Raw genomic sequence first — 11,385 nt, forward strand, 5'->3', positions numbered from 1 at the left:
ACAATGTTTGTGGGCAGAAGGCCAGCCCTATGCAAACGCATTGTGCGAGCGCTACAGTCTTTGTAAACTTGTAATTTCCAAAAAATACATATTTTTGGGGTGTATCTGAAAGAAAATACAATCAAAAGACCTTGCTTTTATCTCCTCCTCTGCCCTGGAGTCCTATCTGGCCAGGCACATGTGCTCAATGACTTTACATAATAGAAATATGGAAAACCCCACAGGCCTTTAAAATAACCCGATTGCATGCAGCGTAACTGTGCATTTCTGCTGCATCCAGAGCCTCCCTGTCGGGCAGGTTTGAGGTGTTATTGCCAGGGTGCTTTCTCAAGAAAGTGGGCTTTGAAATTTTACTTCAACATGCAGGCATAGTTATAATAGGGATGAAAACTTCCAAATACAATTCCCTTATTATCTTAAAAGCTGAGGAAGAGAGTAATCCTGTATTGTCAAACCTCTGGTTACTAATAAATGCTTTCTTGCAGTGTTTCTCGAGCAAGCTGAGATCCCATTCCGACTGTCACAGCTGTGTACTCAAACTCCTGTGCTCCTTAATCTCCCTTTCACATTAATTTTTTTTCTACTTATTTATTTCTAAATTAATTCAGCCACCACTTCTGTGCTTTTTAGTTTTGAAAACGACACTCCTAATGTGCCCTTCCATCATGTCCCAGGCTTCCCAAAGCTGGTTTGTGCCTTGTGCCAGCACAGCTAGAGCCCTACCACTTGTTCCTCGTTTCTTCTTGCTGCTGGCATTTTGCAGAAGCGAATGAATGGGAGATGTGTCCGTACCCTTCTGCTTAAGAATTCATTCATAATTTCATATGGAAATGTTACACAGTGATTGACAATGTATTTCTGATGAATGAGCTATTCCTACAGAAAATATACAATATCGAGATTCTGTTGTCAGCAAGGACTAAAGAAAGCACAACTGTTTGAGAGCTGGGTGAAATCCAGGCGCGGTGGCTTTTCCTACTGCTACATGTACTTCAGTGCCGATTCAATATCTTTCCTTAATCCAGACTTAAAAGGATTATGCAGGGAAGAAAAGGGAAGCTGCAGGTAGAGGATGAGTCTGCTGGCTGGTTACCAGGGAGAAGAGTTGCAGCGGATCAAGCATGTCACTTGCTGCTAGATGTCGGCAGCATCAAGGAAAGCGTAATAGAGTACATCTTGGTGACATAACAGAAACAAAATTTATAAATAGGAAACTCAGCCATGGTAAGCAGAGTAATAAAAATACATCCGGTGAAGTAAAGGTGCAAGGATTTTTCCCGAGAAAAGGATATTAACCTTTTATGGAGGTAGATGTGACCTTGGGAACTGGGGAGAGTTTCAGAACTTCAGAAGGAACAAGAAATGACAATCTGATAACACTTCCTCAGGAATGCATGGCATTCTTAGTTTTGAGTTTCATGTTCTCTGCGGGATGTGAGTGACTCAGGCTGCAACATGAAAAAATGTGTCCAGACCTACAAAGGAGTGAGTTACTGTAGGTGTGTGCAAGCGTGAGTTGCTTTCTTGCTTCCCAGTATCTTGTAGATCCTCGTTATAATTCAGTTCCATATAATATTTTTAATGAATGAGAAGTAGTACAAATAAACTTGCAAATAATTTAAAGATTAATTTAACTGTGCCTAAAAGCGAAGTCTGCTCTTTGCTATCTGATGTGTATCTGTGGGGTTTACCTGAGAAGGGAATTTAGCTGAAAAATTTTGTTATGAGAATACCAGTTTATTTTTAAGATAATATTAATGCAAGTATTTTTAAGCTGAAAAAAGCCTTTTCTTTCTGTTTGCATCTTTGCTAGGTATGTGGGAACATAGACTGGCTAGGAGGGAAACTGGAACACTTGAATTTGAAGTTTTCGACTCAGAGCTTTGTTCACTTCTGCCTTACTCTAGGTGTCTGTCAGGGTGAAGCTGATGTAAAGCTGGAACAGTACAATGGGGAGTCAGGCATGTTGTCTCCAGGCTTTCCCCATCTTTATTAAAAAGTTGAACCTGATCCAAAACATGGGATCTCTGGCTTTTTGTGTTCTAAGAGTCTCTGTCTCTGAAATTCCAGCCAGGATACAAATTTGTGTATGAGCCCTATATTTATAAACCAAACCTCTGAAACCCACCAGCCCTACTGTTCTGAGGAGGTTATTGTGTTGTCCCCTTGGGAACGAGGATTAGCGCGGACGTGCCTTCTCGCTCCCTGGCACAGGTGCTTAGTGAAAGAGGAACTGCTTGGAAAGCAGAAAGGGAGTCCTTTGAAAGAATTAAGATTGGGCTGATATCCAAGCTGGGAACTGTTCCTGTCTTGTTTGTGTTAGTTCACACTCATTTTATAAATATGAATGACGGCTGCTTTTTTTAAAGGTGCTGAACACCTATAGTTTCCTTTGATGCAAGCGGGAGTTTCGCATACTCTGTGTGCGTTCCTTAAGGAAGAGGCCCCACGGATGGTGCTTACTGAGTGCCCTGCTTAATCCTGCCGCTTGCAGGAACTATTTTACAAAGGTTTGCTGCTGCTCATTTCAGTTAGGGCTGGTAGATTCTTCCTTGAAGGGCAGAGATTAAAAGAGATCTCCTTACTTGCTGCATAGCAAAATGGCTCTTGGCTGACTTGGCAATCACGATTACCTGGTTTTTGAGGGCTCTGTTCTTCCATTTGTTTGGGGCTGCTAACATGTTTGGTCTACATAGCTGTGCTTTGTGTCTCCCGGCAGACCATGCAACAGATGAGTGATCACCGCTACGACAAGCTGACAGTGCCTGATGATGCTGCAGCAAACTGCATCTACTTAAACATTCCTAGCAAAGGCCACGTCCTGCTGCACCGAGCCCCCGAGGAGTACCCGGAGAGTGCAAAGGTGAGGGCCGTGCTGAGGGTGCCTGGGAGCCCCCCAGCATCCTGGCCTTGCCGGGAAATCAATGGGAATTGAAGTCGGGTGCTTTCCAGAATGGGCTGTTGCATCCTGTCATGGAAATATCAGATGGTGAAAGGTGGGAGGCCTGGCTCTGTTCTCATCTCCACTACTGGTTTAATTACTTTGTCTCTTGTGCCCCTGGTGCCGCTTCTGCGTAGATGGAAGTAGCGGCAGTTCCCCCTCACTGCAGTATTGATGTTTGTGAATCCCATAGCCAGAAGGCCGCATACACTGTAAATGTTAGTGTTGATTACAAATGATGAGATGGCTTAGCACCCACTGATAAATCCATACTGGCTCATTCTGTAATACTTAGAGAAAAGGGAAAATAGGGAGATGTAAAGTGTAACGATTTCTTTTCCATTTTCTTTCCTAAACAGGTATTTGAAAAACTGAAGGACCACATGCTGATCCCAATAGCCAACACAGAACTGGAGAAAGTAGACGGGTCACTCACCTGTTGTTCTGTGCTTATTAACAAAGCTTCAGAATTATGAGTTTACAGAGTTCCTCCCTTGTACCTGGCAATAATGTTACATACAAGGTAGATGAATCTGTATCCACACTTTTATTGTTTTTATTGACAATCTACTGTACCACTGTGCTACTAACCCTTGTTTACAAATTTTTTGCTTTGTGTATTTTTATTATGTCCTTGCAGAAGCTATTTAAGGTGGATGTACGGTTTGTTAGGGGGCACATAACTCTGATGTATGTTAGTCCCATGGGCTAGCAGAAGACAATTATAATGGCTAACCCCTAGCTTCAGTGATTTAACATATCTGTGTGAAAATTTTATGAAAACCAACTAATTCTCAACATTTCAATCACCTCTGTTGTCTTTACACTGATCCCTTCTGTCTTTTTTTCTCTTGCTTCCTTGCTCTGTATCTTTTCTTCCTTCCTCAATCCTCTTCACTTTCAGTGATTCAAGGTATCGGCTGACTGAAGAAAACTCTGTGGGTTTATGAACTAGGCATCTTGTGTGGTAGGGAAGCCTTTCGTACGCTGGCTGGAACAGTGGGCAATGGACTGTGCTCACTGTCTCTGCCATATTCATGTTGCTGCTGCTGGGCAGAGTTGTGGCTGGAACCAGTTTCAGATGCCAGGTAGCAGCTTTGGAAAAAGCTTCCTCAGATGGGAGCATTCAAGGGCAATGTCTGCCTGGGAAACTTAAATGACAGAAAAAGAGATAGTAATGCAGCCACACAAGGCCTGCAAGTTCAGGTCCCAGCTTGCTGCTTAATACCATGACTTTCAATTTGGTGAGAATGGAAGAGGAGTTTTTAAAAGGCCAGATCCCAGTGAGCACCCGGACCACAAAAATGAAAGGCTGAGATGCTTTTGGAAAGGTTAAACCTACAAAAGTAATCTAAAATTTGGGGAGTTCTTTGTTTAGTTTTTAAATTTATTTCTGACTCTCCTTTCTGTGTTCTCCTCTTTTGGAGGCCACTTACTAGCAAAATTCAAAAGAAAAGAGTGATAGGAGGAGTTGAAGGACAGCTATTCCTGGATTATGCTCAAGAATAAGGGACGCTATTTTTTCCTGAAAGATTGGCGTTTGTACTTTATCTGCCCTTGGGGCAGTTTTTCTTGGAACAATAACCATCTTTTTTTTTTTTTTCAATTGCATGAATATTTACTGTGGTATTCAGTTAAAACAAATATAATTTTTGTAGCAAATTCCACAACATGTTTACCCACTGAGTCATCCTTTTTTCCACCACAGTAAAGTGAAGCATACCCCATTGTATTCACATGCTTCTTGTTAAATCATTTGTAAACTAAGGATGGAGAAATTCCCAAACAGAGGCAGTAGTGGGAACTCTCCGGAGACTGACGAATAGTCTGAACATGTTATCAGCTTCCTAGACATCTCCTCCACCTTTCCTGAACCACTTGTGGCATGTTGCTAAGGTACAGTAGGAAGCGAGCATGGAGGGCTCAGGCAATGTGGTCTGCAGGAAAGCAAACAGTGTTAACCGAGCACACACTTGGATATCCTTTGGAAACCTGCGTGCTTTTTTGTGTGGTCATAGGGGAGAAACATGAGTGCTCACATCCGTAGGTACTCCTCAGCATATCTCTTGCTTCATCTCAGCGGCTAATGAAGAGGAAACCTCTTGTCAGGTACCAGAATACATCTGATGCTTTCTGGATACACTGTTTGTTGTGATGACATGAAGTATCACGAGGGAGAGTGCAATGATGAGCTAATATAATGTATGTGAAAAAAAGCATGTCCCAAAGGAAGTCTTTAGGCAGCCAAACAGCAAGTGCTGTTTTTATGGCTGTGTGCTGTCCCAAAGGGTTCTCCTAATGTTTCCCCTTTCTCTCCTCCATTCCCATGCATCATCATTTAAGTCTGACCCAGGTGATCAGGCTCTAAAGGGTGTAAACATAGCAGTGAGGAACCTCTTCTCCTATCTTCCCTTGGTGCTTCTTAAATATCGGATAAAGCATCTTGCATATTAAAATGACTTGACATTAAACAAAAAAAGTGTGCCAAAAAGTGACCCAGTAGTATTTAAATATGACCATCTAGAAGCAAGCTGTACCCTGGTAAAAACCTCTGCAGCCGTGGGAGTTGTCATACAGAGCCAGAACAGAATCCCCCTGACCTGTCCCTGCACCTCCTGGGGTCTCGTCTCCATCCATGTCCTTCAGTCCCTCTTCCCTCCTCTCGCGAGGGAGCCAGAACATCCAACTACACTGGGACAGCATTAGGCTGTGGGATTTCTATTAAATTTATCTCTCAGACTTTCTGCTGTGGTTTGTTTCTTCCCCCCCCGCCTTCCACCCTCTCTCACCTTTCACCTGTCTCTCTCTTCCTCAGACTCTCATTTCTAGTTTATTTTCTTGTTTATGGCATGACAAGCACTTTTGTCTTTTAATCCCAAGTGATTTTGCCTGCTGTTGCCTCAGTTCTCCTACTTCAGTCATCTTTCTCTGCACTCCTCCCTCTTTGCTGTTCACTCCAAAGTATCCCAACCCACCGTGGACTATCCTAAACTCTCTCCCTCCTTGAGCAGGTGCCAGGAGGGGAGGAGAAACTGAGGGGTCTGCTTTGGCTCTGAGGGACTTCTTTTGAGCTGGAAGGATGACTGTCAACTGGAGCTATAGATCCAGAGAGTGACAAGGGTGACTCCTCTTCTTTAGGATTACTCCAGAAAAGAGAAACATTTATGGTGGACATTGTTGATCTCTTGTGTCCCTGAAAGCCATAGAATAGGTGACAATTAATTCCCCTGGCTCCCCAAGGGAGGGAGACAGGGAGTCGGGATCTTCCTGAGCTGAGAAACATCTCCACTAACAGAGGTTGATCTTTCACCTGTTGCAATTTAGATTTTATTTCCTTGCCTTCAGGGCTGCATTTCAGTATAAAGAAAGAACAAGAGAGTGGCTGAGGGACCTGAATTCCCTCAGGTGATGATTTCAAGTTGTATTCAAACTGACTTCAGGCGCAGAATTTAGGTGCTCTAAATCACGTCTGCTTTCTCTCTGTTGCTCTCAGTAGGTGTCATAGTCTCCCAACATAGATGCTCTGAATTACATCTTAGCCTGATGCCGAAAGTTACCTAAGCTGGTTAGTGGGATTGCCCTCACCTCTCTGCTTTTAGCATTATTTTTTTTCTGGCATTATAAAGCAAAAACATTAAGAGCACTTCAGTTTGTGCATTTGCAGTATGGTACTAAGAACTAAAATCATGCCAAATGCTTCTTATTCTTGCTGTTTGCTATTTTTTTTTCTGTTGCCCAAAGAATTCAGTTGTGAGGACATTTCTGCTGTGATACATATGCATCTAATGGGCATCCTGTACATCTTGTCACCAGAACATTTCTCAGATGCCTAATATAAATTATCATCCTCAATTAATATAAATAATAAAATAAAATCCCAAACCAAAAAAGGAGATGAGACACTGAACACTAATAACTGCCGACATAAAACACTGATAACAACTGTCAGACTATATGATATAGCAGGCCAGTGCAGAAGTCCGGGTGGTTAATAGCTCAGCAATGGGGCTTGAATTACTCATCAAAGGGTTTTTTTTTTTCCTCTGAGCAATCAGTTTAGCTCAGTTCAAGTGACAGAGCTGCAATGCGCATTATAGATCTTTCACGGATGTTATCTTTGCTAAAAGTTTAGGAGCAGCTGTGATATGTGGGTTTCTTCAACAGAATGTGAATACAGTGTCTCTCTCTGCAATGAAAATGTGAATGCATACTGTACCTTACAAGATAGACTTGAATTCTTCCTTTTCTGCATTTTTGTCTTTTCCATGCTAATATACTCCTTTTCGGTCTTGAATAGAGGCCACTGTATGAAGCTATGCTCTGATTTTTTTGGCGATTTCTGTGTGATAGGTACAGAGCTCATAGGCAACGCTATGTCCAGTTTTAAAAACAAAAAGTCAGCGCACAGAATGCTGTTTGTTCACAGCAAATTGGGAATGAAATATGGGGAAAAAAAAGAGCTTTTGATTTCATTCAGCTTCTTATGTATTATATTGGTGAAGTCACGGCCAAATTATGTTGATAGAAAACATCAACATTCATGTGGAACCATTTGGGGAAAATAATTTACTATTTCAGATTCTCTATTTTTGCTTTTATCAATAAGGAAGCTGAAAAGATAAGACTGCTTTAAAAATGGTATTCATTAAGTGATTGTGAACAAAGTTATCATTGGACCTCTCATGTATTTTCAGAAAAGTTTTAACTGGACATATGATGTAACTTGTCTAGAGTTGCATGTGAATCGTGTTTACATTGTATTGTTTTGCAGTGCACAACTATGACTACTGAACGCAGAAGTGTTACATTTCATTAAACTTAAAATCTCATTGCAGTAGATTCCCCACTTTTTGTGCCAAAAACGTCAATACATTCCATAATCTGTTCTAATGGAGGTTTGCACTTTGATTTTTTTTTTTGGTGACTCTTGCAGTTTCAATACTATATATCCCCATCACGAAGGAATAAAGTGTCAGTTGTACTGTGCCCTGTGCAGTTTTTGCCTCTTGTTTTGAAACTGAAAGCATATGCATTTAATTTAATAGTGTTTCATGCCATCTTTTTATTTGGAAGCTTGTTACACGACTAGAAATAAAGCCAATTATAGACACTAGTGCTAAAATATTTAAGCCTGTTAGAAAAAAAAATTTGACTTTTTAAAAACAAATAATGATTTTAGACTCTAGGTTTAAGAATAACATATCAAGAGGGGATATTGCTGAGTATTCTGGATACAATGATTGTGACTAAATTTTATTATTGTCTGAGATAACTAAACAGATGTTACCAGTAGTGTAGCATTTTCTCTGTAGTTGCTGTATTTACTGTAAGTTACAAAAGGTGAAACTACAAAGGCTTAGTGGCATGACCGTTATGGTTAAATTACTCACGTAGCTCTTGTCTTTTCTCCCCAGCTGCCAAGAGAGGTGACTACATTTCAGACATTGCTTTGTGGTAACCTGACAGATTGTTGCAAGTTTTATATCTAAATACTACTTGTGTGCTACAAGTAGTGCATGTGGGGCTGATCTCTGCTTCTGCCCTTGTGGTCTAAAATCATTAGGGTATGATATTAGGATGAACGATTTCGGAGACAATGAATGCCATTACTCCAGCCTTCATGGACTGAGGGTCTGAGTGCTCGTGGGCCGTCAGTGCCACCTTGTGGCAAGCCAAGATTCAGTTGTCCAAACCCTCAATATTCTTGCTTCAACAATAAGAAACCCAACATAAATTAACAGTACTGTAGCAGAAGAATTACATCACTTCCAAACTGTACAGCTTTGCCAGTAATATGACTTTAAGCAAACCGTAATCTAATACTTTTCTTGCTGGAGAAGCAGGAACAAGGAAAGATTTCATTAGGGCTGATCTAAACACAGCCTTTTGTACGAATTTAACCACACTGGTTAAAAGTATGATTTTTATACTAACATATTTAGATCAGAGCTACATCTAATGTGGATACATTTAGCTTGGTGCAAATAATGAGAGTAAACTGCTGCACGTACGTGCATCTTTGTGTACCCATATCTACAGGAGAGAGTTGGTACCGATTTCCTTGAATTTGTTTCAAAATGACAATAATTAAAAATAACAAAAGCTATACAAGCCACTCTCACTTGCCACATTAAGAAGTTCCTCATAGAATATCAAAACCTTCAAAAGCAAAAGTATTATAGTCTCTTAAAAAGAAATGCCCTTGTGTAAAATTTATCTGTAGAAGAGCAAATAGAGACTTCTGCACTTGGGTGTACAAGTCCACTCTAGGTACATCCTGCCACAAAACCATCAGTCACAGTCTCCTGCATCATAAACTCCAGACATTCAGATACTCTCAACAACCTCACCCAAAAAATTCACGAGCTGTAGGTTGATTGCTGTGGCTTTGTAGTTGAAAACTTGCCATTGGTAGCTGCAGATATCTGTTCAGTTTGGGCAAGGCCCTTGATCTTGATCTGTAACTGGACCAAACTCTCTTTCCCTTCTCTCTGCCTGGCAGCTTTCCTCCTCCTCCCTAGGGAAGTGTGGGTGTACAGCCCCGCTGCTCTCACAGGGGCCAGGGAGGGGGTCCTGCCAGCTCCAAAAAAGCTTATCCTGGGGCAGGACCCAGACCCTTGAGTATGGACCAGGAGGCAGAATGGAATGGGAGTTTATGAAGCTCCCAGGTAAAGGCCACTGCTCTGCAGTAAGGACAGGCTGCCTGGAGAGGGGTTGATGAATGAGGGCAGAGGGATAAGAAAACCTGGAACCAGTCACAGCTCTGAAAAGCTGACTGACCTCCTCTCACAAACTGTGACAGCATTACAACGTTTTCTAGGACCAATATTGTGAAAGATTTGAACAGCTCTGGATTGTAAGTAGTTTCCAAAACTTATTTGGAAATTTACTGTCAAAACTTATTCTATATGGACATCACATATGTCCATATTCATAAAACCAATGCAGTGTCCAAAATCTTCCCAGCTCCCTTGAAAGAAATTATCTCCAACTCACTCTTCACTGAGGCTCACTTCTTAATATTGAACTGATGCAAACCTCCTGAAACAAGTTTCATGCTGAGAGTAGTCTTCTTCCAGCTGCCTGGACCATTAAATCCTGTTAGGGTTTATCGGCATTGAGTCTGCTAAAATATATTCTATTCTTGTATTCTGTAACCGCATGCTCTTTTCATCATTGCTGAAGTTAATTCATTTCAGTTTCTCTCATACAAGGCTCAGGAATCCAGAAGCCTAACCCTCCAGACACTGCGTGGCTTTGAACTGCGCCTCTCACTAAGCAGGGTTATTAACAAATACCCTAAATCCGGAATGCACAATAGCTATTTTTATCAGCAGTATTGTATGGAGCCAGCAAAGTCTACAATATAATTCACCTTGAAGAGGAGGAGCTGGAAGGTATTTGGTTTAATAAACAAGGATGGGAGTCAGGGGCTGGGAAAACACCTAGCTCAGTCTCAGAAGTGCCACAATAAGCTCACGGAAGGCATCAGAGAATCTGACACCTTTCCATGTATTTGAGTGCCTAGCACAGATTAGGGAGGATCAATGTGGGCACTTGGATTTGAAAAATATGACCTGCCTCACAGCCCTCTGAGTAGGACAACAAGACATAAATACTTGTTTACCTTATATTTCGAATGTTTAATCCAGAGCTAGCTGGGTTTGAGAATCCGGCCAGCTTTGAGAAATTCAAATGCACTACAGCAACAAAGGCTTCTTGGGGTGGGAATAAGACCACAGAAGGACTTGAGTTGTGAGCAGAGGTGTGCTGCCAAATCAGCAGCCACCAGGCCTGCAGGGCTGGATGTTGAGGAGGAGTCTGGAGGAGTTTTCACTGGGCAGAAGTGGCCTGCACAGCAGTGGCAGGGAGCAGACCTGGCTAGGTGTTTTCTGGCACCCAGTTTGGGGATTGACTGTGATTTTAACACTCAGCTTTACAGAAATCAGCCTGGTCACCAGGTCAGAACAGTGACCAGTCCCTTATTTTGTAGATGTGTAAATGTTCTGGCCAGGACCTTTGGTATCCAGTGGCTTTATTGACAAGCTGGGAATGCTAGCATTGTAAAGTAGATATCATTGTAGTTAATATTGGAAGCATGATTGCATTAACAAGGCGTATCAAGCAAAAGGACCTTGCAAAATATCATAAAACTGGTAGTTTTGCCTTACTGACAGCAAAACCCGGTATTGGTTGCTTCTGCTCCTGTACGCCTTCATGTTTAACTGCTGGAAGCAGAGTTTTCAAGACTGCAGCAACAGCCTCAGTTTTACCTTTGGCAGAAGAAAAAAAAAGCCGATCAATTAAGTTTTGTCTCCTGTCCTTTCTGTAAGAGTTGCCCCTGCGCGGGGCAGGGCCGGGAGGAGCCGCAGCGGCCCCGGGGCGGGACCGGCACCGGCAGCAGCGTCGCCTCCCGGCGGGGCGGGACCACCCTGCGGTACCGG

The 11,385-nt window shown here is 42.1% G+C and overlaps 1 protein-coding gene across 1 annotated transcript in view; it reads left to right on the plus strand.

Moving 5' to 3' along the window:
- DDAH1 (dimethylarginine dimethylaminohydrolase 1) overlaps positions 1 to 7,927 on the plus strand; it is a 64,194-nt gene extending 56,267 nt beyond the window's left edge. The window contains exons 5-6 of the mRNA XM_086754013.1: positions 2,720 to 2,863; positions 3,301 to 7,927. Of these exons, the coding sequence (XP_086610139.1) occupies positions 2,720 to 2,863; positions 3,301 to 3,417 (261 nt within the window). The 3' untranslated portion in view covers positions 3,418 to 7,927. The remainder of the gene's footprint in view (positions 1 to 2,719; positions 2,864 to 3,300) is intronic.
- The last annotated feature ends 3,458 nt before the right edge of the window (positions 7,928 to 11,385 follow it).

Source organism: Chlamydotis macqueenii, chromosome 8, assembly GCF_036417535.1.
Source record: "Chlamydotis macqueenii isolate bChlMac1 chromosome 8, bChlMac1.mat, whole genome shotgun sequence".
Lineage (NCBI taxonomy): Eukaryota > Metazoa > Chordata > Aves > Otidiformes > Otididae > Chlamydotis > Chlamydotis macqueenii.